Source organism: Dendrobates tinctorius, unplaced genomic scaffold (genome assembly GCF_039654945.1).
Source record: "Dendrobates tinctorius isolate UK_male_01 unplaced genomic scaffold, ASM3965494v1 ptg000353l, whole genome shotgun sequence".
Lineage (NCBI taxonomy): Eukaryota > Metazoa > Chordata > Amphibia > Anura > Dendrobatidae > Dendrobates > Dendrobates tinctorius.
Window position 1 is genome coordinate 2210001 of NW_027362019.1, and position 21143 is coordinate 2231143.

General features: G+C 52.6%; 1 protein-coding gene across 1 annotated transcript in view; it reads right to left on the minus strand.

Moving 5' to 3' along the window:
• Nucleotides 1-21143, minus strand: part of LOC141075445 (myosin-IIIb-like) — a 148074-nt gene that overhangs the window by 126 nt on the left and 126805 nt on the right. Inside the window, exons 23-29 of the mRNA XM_073562500.1 lie at nucleotides 15854-15994; nucleotides 15500-15609; nucleotides 15239-15414; nucleotides 14944-15033; nucleotides 4232-4397; nucleotides 3647-3832; nucleotides 1-687 (exon numbers count right to left, since the gene is read on the minus strand). The exon at nucleotides 1-687 is cut by the window's left edge and continues 126 nt beyond it. Of these exons, the coding sequence (XP_073418601.1) occupies nucleotides 625-687; nucleotides 3647-3832; nucleotides 4232-4397; nucleotides 14944-15033; nucleotides 15239-15414; nucleotides 15500-15609; nucleotides 15854-15994 (932 nt within the window). The 3' untranslated portion in view covers nucleotides 1-624. The remainder of the gene's footprint in view (nucleotides 688-3646; nucleotides 3833-4231; nucleotides 4398-14943; nucleotides 15034-15238; nucleotides 15415-15499; nucleotides 15610-15853; nucleotides 15995-21143) is intronic.

A 21143-nucleotide genomic window follows, 5' to 3' on the forward strand; every position in this document is an offset into this window, starting at 1 on the left:
CAGAGCAGCACACAGTACAATAGCAAGGGTCTTCACTGTCAGTGACTACAAAGGTGAGGGCAAGTCACATCATAGAATAGGCAGAGGAGGTGAGAGGTCACAGCACCGGTCACCCTGCTCCCTTTAGGAGGGGGCTGAAGGGATGAGGGGTCATTAAGGAGTACATCGGTCGTCTTCCAGGAAGTAGATATACTGCTGAGGAGTTTTGTGAGGAGTGCAACGTCACCCCCACAGGTGGCAGATGTAGGTGAAGGGGCACCAAAGAGAACATCAGTCAACCACCAGGAGGAAGTTAAACCGCTGAGGTAAGGGGTCACTGAGGAGTGCTCAGTCACCACCCAGGAGACAGATGTGCAGATAAGGTAAGGGGTCATTGAGGAGTATACCAGTGAACCTCCAGAAAAATGTATGGCTGTGGAGGTAAAGGGTCACTGAGGCATACATGAGTCAACCAACAGGAAGATGTACAGCTGAGGAGGTAAGGGATCACTAAGGAGAGCAATGTCTTCCCCAGGAGGCAGATGTATGGCTAAGACGTTGAGAAGGGTCATTGAGAAGTACACCGTCACCCCCACAGGAGGCAGCAGATTCTGAGCTCCTTGGCTCGCCATATAGATCCCACTGTTACGTCACAGATTGTCCACACTCTTTTGCTTTAGAACCATCGGTCATATGGAGTGGAGTAACCTGCAGGCAAGAGAAGTAAGGTCAGTCTGTGTTGCAGAGTGGGGGTCCAAATGAGGCCCTCAGAACTGACAGCTTTGAAGTGGAAAGCAATGAAATAGGAGAATAACATCATAAGAGGAAGGGTTTAAGGCCACCAGAAGATATCCACAGTAGAGGACTGTGTGAGCCTACCAGCAGATTACCACAGGAGAGGACTGCGAGAGGCCATCAGAAGTTAACCACAGGAGAGGACTAAGGGTCCCGTCTCACTAAACGATGCACTAGCGATCCCGACAACGATACGACCTTGTCAATATCGCTGGTGCCTCGCTACATGATCGGTGGTGAGCTGTTAAACAGGCAGATTTCACCAGCGATCAGGACCAGCGAGGACGCTGATATCCAAGGTAAATATCAGGTAACTAAGCACGTGCGTCACTTAGTTACCCGCTATTTACCTTGGATACCAGCTCCCAGCGCCAGCACGCAGGTATCCAAGGTACACAGCGGGTAACTAAGCAATGCGCGCGCTTACTCGATATTTACCTTGGATGCCAGCTCCCAGCATCTGCTTACAGTGCTGGGAGTTCGCTAATCGTTGCTCTCCCACTGCCACACGCAGCGATGCGTGCTGGCCAGCGGGAGACCAACAATCAAAAATGGCCCTGGACATTCCTGCACGATCAGCGATACCCAGCGGGGGGGGGGGGGGCTTTCGCTGATGCGTGTCACACACAGCGAGATCGCTGGCGAGATCGCTGTTGCATCACAAATTCAGCGATCTCGCTGTGTGTAACAGGGCCTTTAGTGTGCTCTTCAGAAGATAATTACAGGAGAGGACTGCGCGAGCCCACCTGAAGTTAATTACAGGAGAAGACTGGGAGAGCCCACCAGAAGACAATTACAGGAGAGGACTGGGAGAGCCCACCAGAAGATAATTACAGGAGAGGACTGCGCGAGCCCACCTGAAGTTAATTACAGGAGAAGACTGGGAGAGCCCACCAGAAAATAATTACAGCAGAAAACTGGGAGAGCCCACCAGAAGATATTTAAAGAAGAGTACTGGGAGAGCCCACCAGAAGTTAATTACAGGAGAGGACTGCGCGAGCCCACCAGAAGATAATTACAGGAGAGGACTGGGCGAGCCCGCCAGAAGACAATTACAGGAGAGGACTGGGAGAGCCCACCAGAAGACAATTACAGGAGAAAACTGGGAGAGCCCACCAGAAAATAATTACAGCAGAAAACTGGGAGAGCCCACCAGAAAATAATTACAGCAGAAAACTGGGAGAGCCCACCAGAAGATAATTACAGGAGAGGACTGCGCGAGCCCACCAGAAGATAATTACAGGAGAGGACTGGGCGAGCCCGCCAGAAGACAATTACAGGAGAGGACTGGGAGAGCCCACCAGAAGACAATTACAGGAGAGGACTGGGAGAGCCCACCAGAAGATAATTACAGGAGAGGACTGGGAGAGCCCACCAGAAGATAATTACAGGAGAGGACTGGGAGAGCCCGCCAGAAGATAATTACAGGAGAGGACTGGGAGAGCCCACCAGAAGACAATTACAGCAGAAGACTGGGCGAGCCCACCAGAAAATAATTACAGCAGAAGACTGGGCGAGCCCACCAGAAAATAATTACAGCAGAAAACTGGGAGAGCCCACCAGAAAATAATTACAGGAGAGGACTGGGCGAGCCCACCAGAAGACAATTACAGGAGAGGACTGGGCGAGCCCACCAGAAGACAATTACAGGAGAGGACTGGGAGAGCCCACCAGAAGACAATTACAGGAGAGGACTGGGAGAGCCCACCAGAAGATAATTACAGGAGAGGACTGGGAGAGCCCACCAGAAGATAATTACAGGAGAGGACTGGGAGAGCCCGCCAGAAGATAATTACAGGAGAGGACTGGGAGAGCCCACCAGAAGACAATTACAGCAGAAGACTGGGCGAGCCCACCAGAAAATAATTACAGCAGAAAACTGGGAGAGCCCACCAGAAAATAATTACAGCAGAAAACTGGGAGAGCCTACCAGAAGATATTTAAAGAAGAGTACTGGGAGAGCCCACCAGAAGATAATTACAGGAGAGGACTGGGAGAGCCCACCAGAAGATATTTAAAGAAGAGTACTGGGAGAGCCCACCAGAAGATAATTACAGGAGAGGACTGGGAGAGCCCACCAGAAGATAATTACAGGAGAGGACTGGGAGAGCCCACCAGAAGATAATTACAGGAGAGGACTGGGAGAGCCCACCAGAAGATAATTACAGGAGAGGACTGGGAGAGCCCACCAGAAGATAATTACAGGAGAGGACTGGGAGAGCCCACCAGAAGATAATTACAGGAGAGGACTGGGAGAGCCCGCCAGAAGACAATTACAGCAGAAGACTGGGCGAGCCCACCAGAAAATAATTACAGCAGAAAACTGGGAGAGCCCACCAGAAAATAATTACAGCAGAAAACTGGGAGAGCCTACCAGAAGATATTTAAAGAAGAGTACTGGGAGAGCCCACCAGAAGATAATTACAGGAGAGGACTGGGAGAGCCCACCAGAAGATAATTACAGGAGAGGACTGGGAGAGCCCACCAGAAGATAATTACAGGAGAGTACTGGGAGAGCCCACCAGAAGATAATTACAGGAGAGGACTGGGAGAGCCCACCAGAAGATAATTACAGGAGAGTACTGGGAGAGCCCACCAGAAGATAATTACAGGAGAGGACTGGGAGAGCCCACCAGAAGATAATTACAGGAGAGGACTGGGAGAGCCCACCAGAGGATAATTACAGGAGAGGACTGGGCGAGCCCACCAGAGGATAATTACAGGAGAGGACTGGGCGAGCCCACCAGAGGATAATTACAGGAGAGGACTGGGAGAGACCTCCAGAAGACAAGTACAGGAGAGTGTGATAGCCCATGAGAAGATGAGACCACACATAATCCAAAAAACGAGCGATGTGGATGTCACACCTTACCTGCTGGATCTCACGCATTGCCCGCCGGATTGATCTGTGGTAATGTCGGGACAACTCCAGTGAGTGGGAAACGTGAGGTGGTTCATCCGTGAGCGGGGGAACAGGAGACAGTGCGTTCTCATCCCCCAGACACAACATTCTCTTCAGAAATTTCAGCTCCTCATAGTCTGGTTCCCAATGATTTATCTATAGAGAGAAAGGAATAACCAGATGATCTACCAAAAACCCTATGGTCTTTACTGGTTCTTCTTCGTTAGCTATTGTCCCAGGGTTTCCCTTTGGTTATTATTTGGGTGTTATGCTGCCAGCTTTGGATTTACTCTTGTTACCTGACTCTACTTTGTCCGCGTCACCACATGCCAGCTACCCTGTGACTGCAGTCTGTGAAGGGCTCTATAACGTCCTTCTCCCCTTCGGGAGTGTGTGAAGAATACTAGGCCCTTAAGGACTTGCCTAGCAGTGGTGGCTGGCGCAGAGTGCATGTGTTACTGTGCTTGTGCTGGTCCGATGCTAGTCGCTACAGAGTTGTTATTTCTGCGCATAACAGAGGGCAGTGATAGAAGTTGTGCGGTTTCTGGCCATTACCTTCCCACAAGGTTCTCTGAGGATTTCTCCGTACGGTTGGATCCCAGTTTCCTGGTGGAATTGCAATAGATCCATGAGAGAGGTGTGAGCGCGATCCTCTCCAGGAATCACGTAGCAGCCATTGGAGCGCACATCCACCATGTAATGGCGGCAAGTGGAGACTGATCTGACGGATGAAGACACGATAACGAGACAGAAGAAAGCTGGAGCATGATATGAATATCAGTACTGAACAATGTAATGTGGCGATATAGTGACATACAGTGATCTGCAGAGCACACCACCACAACGGCCGCGTGCCGGGAGCTACCGACAGACCTGCAGCGTGCCGGGAGCTACCGACAGACCCGCAGCGTGCCGGGAGCTACCCACAGACCCGCCACGTGACGGGAGCTACCCACAGACCCGCCACGTGACGGGAGCTACCCACAGACCCGCCACGTGACGGGAGCTACCCACAGACCCGCCACGTGACGGGAGCTACCCACAGACCCGCCACGTGACGGGAGCTACCCACAGACCCGCCACGTGACGGGAGCTACCCACAGACCCGCCACGTGACGGGAGCTACCCACAGACCCGCCGCGTGACGGGAGCTACCCACAGACCCGCCACGTGACGGGAGCGCGCCGAAAGACCTGCCGCATGACTGGAGCGCACCGAAAGACCTGCCGCATGACGGGAGCCACCGGCAGACCCACCGCATGACGGGAGTGCGCTGACAGACCCGCCGCGTGACGGGAGCGCGCCGACAGACCTGCAGCGTGATTGGAGCTACCGACAGACCCGCAGCGTGACGGGAGCTACCCACAGACCCGCCGCATGACGGGAGCGCGCCGACAGACCCGCCGCATGACGGGAGCGCGCTGACAGACACACCAAGTGATGGGAGCACGCTGACAGACCCGCCGCGTGACGGGAGTGCACAGAACGGCCCGCCGAGTGTAGTGATATACAGAAGTATACAGTGGATATAAAAAGTCTACACACCCTAATACAATCACTTCAGAACTTTTTTTTTCCCCCATTTAGTGTCGCCTAAAATCTGTACAAATCCACTGAGAAAAAACTGAGTTATTTTCGGGTGGAAAAATAAAATGATGTGGTTGCATAAATCTACACACACTACTGTGTTGCAGCTCCCTGGGTCAGGGTCTGCCAGCGCGGCACATCTAGAATTGTGTTTTTTTGCCGGCTTCTCCTTACAGCAGCTCAACATCTGTCATATTGTGGGGACATCTCCTGTGTACGGCGTCCTCTTCAAGTCACCACACATTGCGGGGACATCTCCTGTGTACAGCGTCCTCTTCAGGACACCACAGATTGCGGGGACATCTCCTGTGTACCGTGCCCTCTTCAGGTCACCACAGATTGCCCTTTGGGTTCAGGTCTGGGCTCGGCTGCATCAGTGGTCTAGAGATCACTTTGGATCATTGTCAGTGACATTCCTTCTCATCTTCAGCTTTTCAGCAGGCGGGAAGGATCTGATGTAAAATGGTCTGATATTTGTGCTAGCCACACTTCCCTCCCACTTGGCTAAAGCCTCATTTCCAGCTGCTGAAGAACAACCCAAAGGACGATGTTGCCCCCACCATGCCTCACTGTGTGGATGATGCTCTTCTGGAGATGACCGATGTCGGCTTTGTAACTACTGGAACTATGGAAGCAAAGTTTCCCCTCGGCCTCATCAGACAGATCACGTTCCCAAGAGGCTTCTGGCCGACTTGACGGAGGTTCTGGAATTTGCTAATTTCACTGCTGCACTAGATTTCAGCCCCTTCTTGATGACATTTTCAGCAGATCTAATGCCTGGACATGTCTTTGTTACTTCTCCTGACTGACAACTTTCAACACAGATCCTTGGCTGTGTTGTCAGCTGTTTCTATGGGGTTAATCATGACGGCGGCCAAGTGCTGACTATTATGTAACATGGGGGAATGAAACTGGCTGATTCTGAGCACAACCGCATCCAAAATATAAGAGGGTGCTCACACTTATGCAACCGCACTATTGTAGTTTTGTTATTTTATTCCCCCTGTGACGAACAGCCCACGGCCGTTCGTCCACTTACGGGCGACGACTAACGGGGGTCCCGCTGCCACCAAAACGCGACGGACAGCGGACCCTGTGTCACCACTATGTCACAATCCCACCACTGACACCGGTGTATCAGCGGACGGAGGGACGTGACACAATGCCGGCACACGGCTATCACAGGCGCAGTGGGGCTTATCTTAGTTATCCCACCACTGGCACCATGTGACAAAAATATCCAGCAAGCTAATCTCGCTCTACAATTTGCCGCAGGGGGGAGTTTAATTTGGATGCCCCACCACTGCTATCAATCTTCCAAGTACTGCGGGGATTTGTGTATATCCCACTTTCTCAGTTCCACCTTGGAACTCGCAGCTCTCCGGCGCCCCCCTTACCCTCAGGTCAGTCAGGGAACTGCACCTAGGATAATTGGTCGCCGGACGGGCTGCCTGTTGTGAACCGGCAATTAGGCTTCTGCAGTAAGGGAATTATCAATGCTGTGGCCGCAGACCCTTATTCAGCAATATAAGACCCTTCTGTACTGCCAGCAAGCCGTAATAGCCGTACACAACGCGCTGCCACCAGTCACGGTTACTTAATTCACAGTGTTAAATTAAGAGGGTCCGTGGCAAACCCCTTGAATTAGTAGCGATTATCTAACAAAGGCGTATAGTTCGATTCTTAGAGCATGGAGACAGATCTAAATAATTTCATTTATTTTCCGAAAGAGGACAGTGATTACAGATAAAAGTTGCTATAAAATTGAGACATAAAATATGTACAGTACAGGTATAAAATAAAAGTGGAGAAAACAAAGAGATTACACTCACAGTTCCATATTGTTCCTTAGGCAGACCATGCGGCTAAGGTGGGTGGAGGCGGAGCTGCACTTCTCCGCTCATCTGGATCTTTCTAGCACGACGACTTGAGCTGTTCTGAGCTGGTTTCCCCAGGAAATGCCTTATAGACTTTCCTATGTGACATCACAGAGAGGTGCATTCTGGGTTGATCCCACCTCTCTTATCCGAGTTATGTTTTGGCTACAAAACTTAGATTAGCTATAACTTTATGGGAGAAGCTGGTATGGACTCATCAGTGGTATCATGTTTCCCAGCGTAATGAGCCTATCAAGAAAACATCAAACATCTATGCGATATGACCATCCATTTGGGCGCAAATCCTATCTCATGTTCTGGACAGGGTAGAACTTCGAAACATACGCGGTCTCGAAGCTGGGACCACTCAGGTTACAAAAATATGATTTTCATATCTCTACTTGGTACGGTTTTCGCAGGGCAGGCTCTTAAAGTTTTATTTCAAACAAAGACCTCTTTCCCGCATTTTCTCTTTCAGCTGAGAGAAGCCAAATGGTGTGAGGAAGATGGTCTAGCTAATTAACATTCCTGCTCTTCCAGAGGAAGTGGCAGGGTTGATAAAACCTGGGGGGAAGGAATTCCTACTACTGACAGTTTACAATGTCCTAGGATGGAGGATTTGTTAGCACATTGCAACAGAAAACATATCTTGCCGACATTGTACATCACACCTCCCCCCTTAAGAGGGCGCTAAGGAGGCATTACCTCTCGGTAATCGGCCATGCGCACCTCAGCGGGTTCGCCCCGGCGGGACAACCCATCGGCATTGCCGTTTTCACTGCCCTTCCTGTGTTTTACAGTAAAATCGTACTGTTGAAGGGCAAGGCTCCAGCGGAGCAATCTTCCATTGGTTCCGGACACTGTGTGCAACCAGCTCAGAGGGTTGTGGTCGGTTACCACCGTGAAGGCGCGCCCATACAGGTAGGGCTGCAAACGCTGCAGTGCCCACACCATGGCCAGACACTCCTTCTCGATGGTCGAGTATGCCACTTCCCTCGGCAAAAGTTTCCGGCTCAGGTACAACACGGGGTGCTCTTGGTCCCCCGAGTCGACCTGGCTAAGCACAGCACCGAGGCCAAACTCGCTGGCGTCGGTCTGTACCAGAAACGGGCGACTGCTGTCGACTGCTCTCAACACTGGAGAGTTGCACAGGGCTGCTTTCAAAGCTTGGAAAGCCGCCTCACAGTCATCTGTCCAGTTGACTGTTTGGGGTAGCCTCTGCTTGGTGAGGTCAGTCAAGGGTTTGGCAAGGGCGCTATAGTCCTGTACGAACCGCCTATAGTACCCTGCAGTGCCCAAGAAGGACTTCACCTGTTTCTTGGTCCTGGGGGTGGGCCAGGACACGATTGCGTCCACTTTTTCTGGCTCCGGACTCATGGAACCCCCGCCTACCCGGTGCCCCAGGTAGTGGACCTTGCGCATGCCTATCTGGCACTTCCCCGGCTTGATGGTCAGGCCTGCCTGGTGAAGACGCTTGAGCACCTCCTGGAGGTGCTGAAGGTGTTCCTCCCAGGTGGAACTGAAGACGGCAATATCGTCTAAGTACGCCACGGCATACTCCTCCAGTCCCCGAAGCAGGTGGTTGACGATCCGCTGGAAAGTGGCAGGGGCATTCTTCATGCCGAAGGGCATGACCGTGGACTCGTACAGTCCAAAGGGGGTGATAAAGGCGGATTTCTCCTGCGCCTCAGGGCTCAGGGGAATCTGCCAGTATCCCCGACTCAAATCCATGATGGATATGTAGTTGGCGTTTGTCAACCGCTCGAGCAGATCCTCGATGCGCGGCATTGGGTGGGCATCAGAGGTTGTGATGGCGTTGAGCCCCCTGTAGTCCACGCAGAACCGGGTGGTTCGATCCTTTTTAGGCACGAGGACTACAGGTGAAGCCCACGCGCTTTGTGACCGTCGAATCACCCCCAGCCTTAACATCTCATCGATCTCTTGGCGCATGACTTGTTGCACCGTTTCAGAGATCCGATAAGGTGTTCGCCGTAATGGGGCATGATTCCCGGTGTCCACCTCATGAACCGCTAACTCCGTCCTCCCAGGACGGTTGGTGAACACGGGCCGGAAGAGTTCCAGGGTGGCCATCAACTGCAACCGCTGGGACACGGTGAGCGAACCACTTATCTCCATGTCCTCAATGGACCCATTGGCCTTGGCCTGGGCCAGCATGTCCAGGAGGGAATCTTCCTCCCCATCCTCTGGCAGATTGCAGACCGGTAGGACGCAAGCTTCACGTTCGTAGTGCGCCTTCAGCATGTTGACGTGAAAGGCCTTGCGCCTACCCCGAGCATGGTCAAGCGTGACCACGTAGGTGACCGGGTTGAGCTGTTGGTGGACGACGTACGGGCCTTCCCAGGCTGCCTGAAGCTTATCCGTTGGTACAGGGACCAACACCCATACCTTTTGACCCACCTGGTAGGTCCGCTCCCGGGCGTTCTGGTCGTACCAGTGCTTCTGGTCAGCCTGAGCCTGCGTCATGTTGTCATGCACCAACTGCGTCAAGGTCTGCATCTTGTCACGGAAGCGCATGACATAATCCACGATGGACACTTCTGTGGGGTTTGGCTCATCTTCCCAGGATTCTCTTATCAACCCAAGGGGTCCCCGGACTCGCCTGCCATACAGGAGCTCGAAGGGGGAGAACCCGGTCGAGGCCTGCGGAACTTCTCTGTAAGCGAACAGCAGGTGTGGGAGGTACCGCTCCCAGTCGCGCCCTTGGGTCTCAACCAGTATGCGGAGCATCTGTTTGAGGGTACCGTTGAAGCGTTCACACAAACCATTAGTCTGTGGGTGATACGGACTCGATACCAGGTGCGTCACCTGCATTTTCTCACAGAGAGCCTCCATTAGGCGAGACATGAATTGGGGCCCTTGATCGGTAAGCATCTCCCTGGGAAATCCTACCCTTGAAAAGATGGTCACCAGTGCGTCAGCCACCTTATCTGCCCTGGTTGAAGACAGAGCTACTGCCTCTGGGTACCGGGTAGCGTAGTCTACCACGGTGAGAATGTATCGCTTTCCGGAGCTGCTGGGGACGGACAGCGGTCCTACAAGGTCCACCGCGATTCTCTGGAAAGGCTCCTCTATCACCGGCAAAGGAATAAGGGGAGCCTTAAGAGCAGGCCCCGCCTTACCCACTTTTTGACAGGTGGCGCAGGAGCGGCAGTAGTGTGTTACATCTGTCCCCATCTTGGGCCAATAGAAGTGTTGAGACAGCCGTGCCTTTGTTTTGCTGATCCCCAAGTGTCCAGCGAGTGGAATCTCATGGGCAATCCGCAACAACTCAGTTCTGAACTGATAGGGGACGACCAGCTGTCTTTCCCTCAACCACTCCTTTTTAGGATCTCCGGGTACTGTCTCCCGGTACAACCTTCCTCGTTCCCAGAACACCCTCTCCTTATCAGACTTGGAGGTGGGCGTCTCGGCGAGACCTCTCAATTTCTCCAGGCTGGCATCTGAGTGCAGAGCAGCCTGGAACTCCATGCTGGAGGCTGCCAGAAGTGACGTCAGGGTCCCCTCTTTACTGGGACCCTCTGGAACCGGCTCTGGGTTCACCTCTGGTTCAGTCTCTCCTGTAGCAGCAGAGGGTCCAGAAGACAGTGCGTTACCTGCGATCTGGGCACTCTGACTGCGTGTGACAGCTGCTATGTATGCTGTCTCCCTGGGGATTTCTTCAGACCCACCAGCTGGTGCTGCCCTGGGCTCTACCTCCCCATCCACCCCCAACACTTCAGGAGCAGTGCTACTTATGGGCCAGTTACCTTCCTCGGTGGCACTGGTCAGCTGCATGGCATTACCTTCCTCATGGTCCCCATGCACCTCCCCATTCTCTTGAGCACCGTTGCTTGCTCCTGCCAGGGGTTCCTCAGCCGTCTCACTCCGCAGAGTGACGGGGCTGAGCACCTCGGTACCTGTGGACACATCTACCGTTTCAAAGAAAGGGTTAACGGGTTCAGTCGGCACAGATACATCATCATTCCTAGGAAAAGAATGGTTATCAGTTTGCTTTGGTACATTCACATCAGCATCAGCATCATACCTTGGGAAAGAATGGTTGTTAGTTGCATCATTACTCATCAAGGCATTAGCAGGTAACACATTCAGTTTCCCATCATCAACATCATCAGGGTTAACGTTACCCTTATTATCAGTTTGGGGAAGGGTGTCAGGGACATAGTATGCAACCATCCTCCCCAAGTCAGTCCCCAATAAAACATCAGTGGGCAAATTTTCAGACACTCCCACCTCCCTCAACCCGCTCCCGGCACCCCAATCAAGAAAAACTCGTGCCACTGGCAAGGGACAACGGGTGCCTCCAATCCCGGTGACAGTCAGGGTTTTCCCCTCAACAAACTCTTCAGGGGCCGCCAGTCCAGGACGGATGAGGGTTCGTTCAGCCCCGGTGTCCTTGAGGCCTGTAGCAAGACGGGCCCCCACCTGAACAGGTTGAACGTTGTCGTCAGCCCTCCCAACCACACCTCCCACCAAAAGAACAGAGGCGTTGGGCCCGGGGGCCTTGGCTGGGGGGTTCTTCGGCCTATTCGGACAGGTGTAAGAGAAGTGACCAGGCCGCTTGCAGTGGTGACACAGGCGACTGTCAGTAGCCGGCCGGTTGTTGGCAACAGGGACAGGGCCTCCGGAGGGACGGCTAGCTGGGGCATTGGGGTTGGTTGCTGGCTTACCCCCTTTCCAGCTGGTGGCGACTGGCCTCCGCGTCTCGGGCTTCCGGTTGGCCTCGTGGTTGTCAGCGATCTGCGCCGCTTTGTCCGCGTTCGTTGGTTCGCGGTCCAGGATGAACTGTCGGACCTCAGCTGGGCAGAGATGCAGGAACTGGTCTTTGATCATCAGGTCCCGTAGCTGCTCAAAGGTTTCAACGGACAGTCCATGGATCCACTGGTCAAAGTGGGTCCTGAGTCCTTGCACCACATCACTGTAGCTATCGTGTGGGCCACGTTGGAGGTGTCGGAACTTCTTTCGGTATACCTCAGGTGTCAGCCGGTATTTGGCGATCAGCGCCTGCTTTATGGCGTCATAGTCGTCATCGGCTTCTGGCGGAAGAGAAGCAAATGCCTCCAGGGCTTTGCCTTTTAGCCCTGGGGTCAAGTACCTTGCCCATTGGTCTCTAGGCAGCTGGTACTGTCTGCAGGCTTTCTCAAAGGCTCGCAGAAATGTGTCCAAGTCCCCATCCTTTTCCATCACGGGAAAATGCTCTGGCCGGGGTTTAGGAGTCTGGACGCTGCTGGGCTCACTGCTTCGGGCTGTGGGGGCATTCCCACCCCGCTGGAGTACCTCCAGTTCATGGGCCCTCTGCGCCTGGCGCTCGGCTCTCTCAGCCTCAGCTTGGCGCTCACGTTCGGCTTGGGCCTCCTGCCGATATTGCTGGATCAGCCTCACCCGCCCATCCCTGTCTTCGGCGGGGAGTGCGTCCAAGGCCATTTGCAGATAGGGGTCCACCCCGTTCTGGTTGAATGTGGGGCCAGCGCTCAGGAGTGGAGCCTCTGCTGCAGCCCCATGGCAACTTGGGCCAACTTCTGCGCTCGCTGGATTCTGGCCGTTGTCCAGCTGCACTAGAGCCGCGATCATTTGATCTTTGGTTCCTCCTGCGGCGTCTATGCCTCGGTACGTGCATAACCCAGCAAGGGTGTCCTTTTTCTGCTTCTGATACCACTCCACTGTCATCGCCGCCATGGTTGCCAAATAAAAGATAGAAAAAGAAAAACGAAGAAACGGGAGGGGGATACTTGCAAGTACACACTAATGTCTCAGGACTAGTAACCACTGAGTCTGTTCTCCAAAACCTATGATGCAGGATTCCCGCAGGAACCGTGCAGGTTTTTAGTGAGAGGAATGATTGCTCAAACCAAATCACTAATGCTCTAGGATTATCCCACCGCTCTGCCACCAATATGTGACGAACAGCCCACGGCCGTTCGTCCACTTACGGGCGACGACTAACGGGGGTCCCGCTGCCACCAAAACGCGACGGACAGCGGACCCTGTGTCACCACTATGTCACAATCCCACCACTGACACCGGTGTATCAGCGGACGGAGGGACGTGACACAATGCCGGCACACGGCTATCACAGGCGCAGTGGGGCTTATCTTAGTTATCCCACCACTGGCACCATGTGACAAAAATATCCAGCAAGCTAATCTCGCTCTACAATTTGCCGCAGGGGGGAGTTTAATTTGGATGCCCCACCACTGCTATCAATCTTCCAAGTACTGCGGGGATTTGTGTATATCCCACTTTCTCAGTTCCACCTTGGAACTCGCAGCTCTCCGGCGCCCCCCTTACCCTCAGGTCAGTCAGGGAACTGCACCTAGGATAATTGGTCGCCGGACGGGCTGCCTGTTGTGAACCGGCAATTAGGCTTCTGCAGTAAGGGAATTATCAATGCTGTGGCCGCAGACCCTTATTCAGCAATATAAGACCCTTCTGTACTGCCAGCAAGCCGTAATAGCCGTACACAACGCGCTGCCACCAGTCACGGTTACTTAATTCACAGTGTTAAATTAAGAGGGTCCGTGGCAAACCCCTTGAATTAGTAGCGATTATCTAACAAAGGCGTATAGTTCGATTCTTAGAGCATGGAGACAGATCTAAATAATTTCATTTATTTTCCGAAAGAGGACAGTGATTACAGATAAAAGTTGCTATAAAATTGAGACATAAAATATGTACAGTACAGGTATAAAATAAAAGTGGAGAAAACAAAGAGATTACACTCACAGTTCCATATTGTTCCTTAGGCAGACCATGCGGCTAAGGTGGGTGGAGGCGGAGCTGCACTTCTCCGCTCATCTGGATCTTTCTAGCACGACGACTTGAGCTGTTCTGAGCTGGTTTCCCCAGGAAATGCCTTATAGACTTTCCTATGTGACATCACAGAGAGGTGCATTCTGGGTTGATCCCACCTCTCTTATCCGAGTTATGTTTTGGCTACAAAACTTAGATTAGCTATAACTTTATGGGAGAAGCTGGTATGGACTCATCAGTGGTATCATGTTTCCCAGCGTAATGAGCCTATCAAGAAAACATCAAACATCTATGCGATATGACCATCCATTTGGGCGCAAATCCTATCTCATGTTCTGGACAGGGTAGAACTTCGAAACATACGCGGTCTCGAAGCTGGGACCACTCAGGTTACAAAAATATGATTTTCATATCTCTACTTGGTACGGTTTTCGCAGGGCAGGCTCTTAAAGTTTTATTTCAAACAAAGACCTCTTTCCCGCATTTTCTCTTTCAGCTGAGAGAAGCCAAATGGTGTGAGGAAGATGGTCTAGCTAATTAACATTCCTGCTCTTCCAGAGGAAGTGGCAGGGTTGATAAAACCTGGGGGGAAGGAATTCCTACTACTGACAGTTTACAATGTCCTAGGATGGAGGATTTGTTAGCACATTGCAACAGAAAACATATCTTGCCGACATTGTACCTCACACCCCCCCCTCAGAATGATTTCACTTTGTTTCTCACTGGATATTGATTTTTTTACTAGACAGAACCAGATCTTTCCTCGGGGTGTGTAGACTTTGGATATCCGCTGTATACATATTGTGCGCCATAATGCAGCATTTACTGGAGCTGTATAGTGCAAACACTCTGCGCGCAGTGCGCGGAGCCAAGAACCTACTGCGCATGGAGCCCAGCCGTTCTGCGCGCGGAGCCTAGAACCTACCGCGCGCGGAGCCCAGCCCTACGGCGCGCGAAGACCAGCCCTTCTGCGCCCGGAGCCCAGCCCTACTGCGCGCGGAGCCCAGCCCTACTGCGCGCGGAGCCATTCCTCACCTGTAGCTCAGGATGTACCCCGATCGCGTCTGGCTGATCCGGATGAGGAAATCTCCGGGGTCTTTAGCCATCAGCAGATTCTCAGCGTCTCTAAAACATAACGTTACTTAAGATCAACCCCTCACTCGTTCTCCTGCTTCAGCAGCTTAGGGTTAACCCTGCAAGGACTCCATGAGGACAAACATAGCAGAGCTGAGCAAGTGAGCGAGCTCGGAAGATCCACTGTCAGTCATACTCACACTGCGCTCACCGAGTAACTATCCGCCGGCTCATTTCTGGATGCGTAGAACATTACCTGCGTGATATCATGCCGTGCAGCCATGGAGGGTAGACGCCATCATCCTGCACCTTCTTAGCTTGAGTGTCTTTGAACCAGAGCAGGGTTTTCCGCCGCTGCATCAGCTTCTCCTCACTGTCCTCACGACTGCTGGGAACTCCTGGACGCGCAATGGGATTGTCAAATGGAGAGAGCTGCAACCAACAAGAAGGCACTGTCACCGGGCGGTGAGGTCACAGCAGGACAGGTGTGGAGAAAAGCAACGGTCCTGTCACATGCCTGCAGCAGACGGCTGCGGGGGCGGGGCACCGGCGGCTCTGCGAGAGCATCACTCGAATGCTTTATCCGAGGTCTATGTCGTGGCACAGGAACCGGGTGGGAGGCGGCTCCTGCAATACATTAAGATGGCGTTGAACCAAAAAGACATTAAAGTATGATGGAAGCAAGGACAACACACAACCCTGTACACACCGCTCAATAGCGACACCACGCATCCCTGTACCCACTCCCAAGTAGTGACATCACACAGTCCAGAGCCCACCAAATAGTGACATCACACAACCCTGCAACCACCCCAAATAGTGACATCACACAACCCTGTAACAAACACAGTAACATGATGCAGTCCCGTACTTCGAGTGGTCTCCGTTTCCTCCTCCTTCTGGCGTCTAATCTGCTCCTCCGCCTCCAGTTCCTCTCGTCTCTTTTTCTCAAGTGTCCTCACTTCTTCCAATAGCTTGAGGAATGCTCTGCGGCAGAGGTGACCCTTGTACCCTGAGGGGTACGACAGACAGGGGATGATGACCACCACCGAGTACTGTAGACAGAGGCTGGTGACCACCACCACTGAGAACTGTAGACAGAGGCAGGTGACCACCACCACTGAGAACTGCAGACAGAGGCTGGTGACCACCGCCACTGAGAACTGTAGACAGGGGATGATGACCACTAAAACTGAGAACTGTAGATAGGGGATGATGACCACCACCATCACCACTGAGAACTGTAGACAGAGACTGGTGACCACCATCACCACTGAGTACTGTAGACAGGGTATGATGACCACCAACACTGAGAACTGTAGACAGGGGATGATGAACACCACCACCACTGAGAACTGTAGACAGAGGCTAGTGACCACCACCACTGAGAACTGTAGACAGGGGATGATGACACCACCACCACTGAGAACTGTAGACAGAGGCTGGTGACCACCACCACTGAGTACTGTAGACGGGGGATGATGACCACCACCACGGAGAACTGTAGACAGAGGCTGGTGACCACCACCACTGAGAACTGTAGACAGAGGCTGGTGACCACCACCACTGAGAACTGTAGACAGAGGCTGGTGACCACCCCCACTGAATACTGTAGACAGGGGATGATGACCACCACTACTGACAACTGTAGACAGAGGATGGTGACCCCCACCAATGAGAACTGTAGACAGAGGATGGTGGCCACCACCGAGAACTGTAGACAGAGGCTGGTGACAACCACCACTGAGTACTGTAGACAGGGGATAGTGACCACCACCACCGGGAAATATAGACCAAGGATGGTAAACACAGCAGGGCACTATAGACAGAGGCTGGTGACTACCACCACCAGGGACTATGAACAGAGGCTAGTGACCACCAACGGCGACTATAGAAAGAGCGTATTTTACCTCCCCTGCTCTATGTGACAGAATCAGATCCCGCAGAATACCTCCCCTGGTCTATGTGACAGGACCAGATTCAGAAGATTACCTTCCCCTGGTCTATGTGAGAGGACCAGATCCAGCAGATTATCTCCCCTGCTCTATGTGACAGAATCAGATCCCGCAGAATACCTCCCCTGGTCTATGTGACAGGACCAGATCCAGCAGATTACCTTCCCCTGGTCTATGTGAGAGGACCAGATCCAGCAGATTATCTCCCCTGCTCTATGTGACAGAATCAGATCCCGCAGAATACCTCCCCTGGTCTATGTGACAGGTCCAGATCCAGCATATTACCTCCTCTGCTCTATGTGACAGAATCAGATCCAGCAGATTACCTCTCCTGGTCTATGTGACAGGACCAGATCCAGCAGATTACCTCCCCAGGTCTATGTGACAGGACCAGATCCAGCAGATTACCTCCACTGGTCTATGTGACACGACCAGATCCAACAGATTACCTTCCCCTGGTCTATGTGACAGGTCCAGATCCAGCAGATTACCTCCCCTGCTCTATGTGACAGAATAAGATCCCGTAGAATACCTCCCCTGGTCTATGTGACAGGACCAGATCCAGCAGATTACCTTCCCCTGGTCTATGTGACGGCCAGATCCAGCAGATTACCTCCCCTGGTCTATGTGACGGCCAGATCCAGCAGATTACCTCCCCTGGTCTATGTGACGGAGACTGGTGACCACCATCACCACTGAGTACTGTAGACAGGGTATGATGACCACCAACACTGAGAACTGTAGACAGGGGATGATGAACACCACCACCACTGAGAACTGTAGACAGAGGCTAGTGACCACCACCACTGAGAACTGTAGACAGGGGATGATGACACCACCACCACTGAGAACTGTAGACAGAGGCTGGTGACCACCACCACTGAGTACTGTAGACGGGGGATGATGACCACCACCACGGAGAACTGTAGACAGAGGCTGGTGACCACCACCACTGAGAACTGTAGACAGAGGCTGGTGACCACCACCGAGAACTGTAGACAGAGGCTGGTGACCACCCCCACTGAATACTGTAGACAGGGGATGATGACCACCACTACTGACAACTGTAGACAGAGGATGGTGACCCCCACCAATGAGAACTGTAGACAGAGGATGGTGGCCACCACCACTGAGAACTGTAGACAGAGGCTGGTGACAACCACCACTGAGTACTGTAGACAGGGGATAGTGACCACCACCACCGGGAAATATAGACCAAGGATGGTAAACACAGCAGGGCACTATAGACAGAGGCTGGTGACTACCACCACCAGGGACTATGAACAGAGGCTAGTGACCACCAACGGCGACTATAGAAAGAGCGTATTTTACCTCCCCTGCTCTATGTGACAGAATCAGATCCCGCAGAATACCTCCCCTGGTCTATGTGACAGGACCAGATTCAGAAGATTACCTTCCCCTGGTCTATGTGAGAGGACCAGATCCAGCAGATTATCTCCCCTGCTCTATGTGACAGAATCAGATCCCGCAGAATACCTCCCCTGGTCTATGTGACAGGACCAGATCCAGCAGATTACCTTCCCCTGGTCTATGTGACAGGTCCAGATCCAGCAGATTACCTCCCCTGGTCTATGTGACGGCCAGATCCAGCAGATTACCTCCCCTGGACTATGTGATAGGACGAGATCCAGCAGATTACCTCCCCTGGACTATGTGAGAGGACGAGATCCAGCAGGTTACCTCCCCTGGTTGGTTGATCTACAGCTGAGAGAGGTCATTGTCCTGAACTGTGGATAAGAACTTGTAGCTTTTAGCACAAGCAGAAGATTCTAGGACCCACTGAATCCCCCATAATAATAACCCTATTATTATTAGTTGCTGCCTTTTTAATTTGTTGCAGCATTTCTTCCTCTTCCTGTTCCTCTATATTAGGAGGCTTGTAGCAAACTACGATGAGCAGCTTTCCATTATTACCACCTCCATGTACATTTACCCACTGTGGTAGTTTACTCACAAGGCGGCACAGAGAGGTAGGAAAAATGGGCACACTGTCTCTAAGGCCTTGTCGGTTTATGATTAGGCAGCATAATCCAACTCATAGGAACAAAACACAGCCTTTCTGGCCAAAAGAGGAACAGCACAATCAAAAGGAAAAAAAACAACAATGCTGCTACACAGTCCGTATGTTGTGGGTGGCACCTCGCTCTGGAGCAGCACCCCGCTCTGCAGCAGCACCCCGCTATGCAGCAGCACCCCGCTCTGGAGCAGCACAGGGTCAGTCTGTGCCTAACGAGCCATAAACCCTCAGGAGGCTCCTCTCTCCAGGCTGCCAGACTGCCTGTAGAGCTCGGTTAAAGCCTGTAACTTCCCCATTATGTGATTGATCACATGATCATGACCTCACGCCCCCTGAGGAAGCGGTTTCACCGCGAAATGCGCATTGGGGTCTCCCTGAGCGGCACCTTCTCTTGCTAACATGATGGGTATGTTATAACCTTTTATGATATTTACACCGGGCAATTGTGCAATATTTGATTAGATTATTTCTCTTCTCTATTCATCTTATTACTTGTGGAGTGTTATATCTCCTGCAAACCTATTTCAATGAATACTAGAGAGTCTTTACAGCACTTATATGCCTGTTGGTAACATTACCTTTGTGACATACACTGTTTGCATTCACCTACCTCTTGCAATTATTGATTGCGTCGCTCTGGGTTCGCTTTTTGTATCCGGCTATCCATGACACTGGTCTTGTATCTCTGTTTTTACACCTGTGTATCTTGTTCTGCTCCTTTGTGTGTCTTTGTACATAATAAAATTATTTTGGAAGTAGTTGGACTCGAATCCTCCTCCTTTTACACATTACTGAATGTAGTGTAACGCTCTACGTTGGTCACCCAGTCATGGCTTTCGTGCAGCCAGGTCTCCATGATGCCCACCACATCGTATTCTGTGACCGTCATAAGACTCTCCAGTTCTTTCATTTTGTTGGCGAGACTTCTTGCATTTGCCAGCAGACATTTAATACTATTAGCACATGTACTACTCCTTCTCACTTTCCTATGTTCCTTGCATGTTCCAGGCCCCCTATATCCTCATTTACTGCCTCCCTCTCTGTCTACTCTATCTATCCCCTTATTAGCACAACTACCCTCCTCCCCCAGATCCCAGTGTAAAAGCTCCTCCATCCATCTTACCATTATTCCCCAAGCACATCTGCACCCGCCCTATGTAGGTGCAGCCCGTCCCTACCGTACAGCCTGTAGCCCACAGAGAAGGCGGGCCAGTCCTCCATGAACCCAAACTCTTCCTGTACGAGTTTCTAAGCCACTTATTCATCTCTCTAAGCTCCCGCTGCCTATCTACTGACGTGGGCAGTATTATGGGAAACATCACCATGGAGGTCCTCTCCTAGTTCCCTGTAATCATCTTTAAGGACCTTCCACCTCCCTCTAACTTTTTCATTGGTACTAAGGTGTACCACGACCACTGAGTTTTTTTTCCAGTCCCTAAAAGCAATCTGTCTATCCGATCTGCAATATGCCGAACCCGAGCACCTGGCAGACAACACACTGTTTGGCATTCATGGTCTCGGCAGCAGATGACCCTGTCTGTCTGTCTAATTATTGAGTCCCCTACTAACATCTGTCTGGCCTTTGCTGCACTCCTATGTCTCTCCTTCCTACAGCATAGTTTTCCTTGTTGCTAGGAGCAATGTCCTGCCGCAGTGATCCCAGTCCTGGGCCCGCCGCAGTGATCCCAGTCCTGGGCTCGCCGCAGTGATCCCAGTCCTGGGCCCGCCCGCAGTGATCCCAGTCCTGGGCCCGCCCGCAGTGATCCCAGTCCTGGGCCCGCCCGCAGTGATCCCAGTCCTGGGCCCGCCCGCAGTGATCCCAGTCCTGGGCCCGCCCGCAGTGATCCCAGTCCTGGGCCCGCCCGCAGTGATCCCAGTCCTGGGCCCGCCCGCAGTGATCCCAGTCCTGGGCCCGCCCGCAGTGATCCCAGTCCTGGGCCCGCCCGCAGTGATCCCAGTCCTGGGCCCGCCCGCAGTGATCCCAGTCCTGGGCCCGCCCGCAGTGATCCCAGTCCTGGGCCCGCCCGCAGTGATCCCAGTCCTGGGCCCGCCCGCAGTGATCCCAGTCCTGGGCCCGCCCGCAGTGATCCCAGTCCTGGGCCCGCCCGCAGTGATCCCAGTCCTGGGCCCGCCCGCAGTGATCCCAGTCCTGGGCCCGCCCGCAGTGA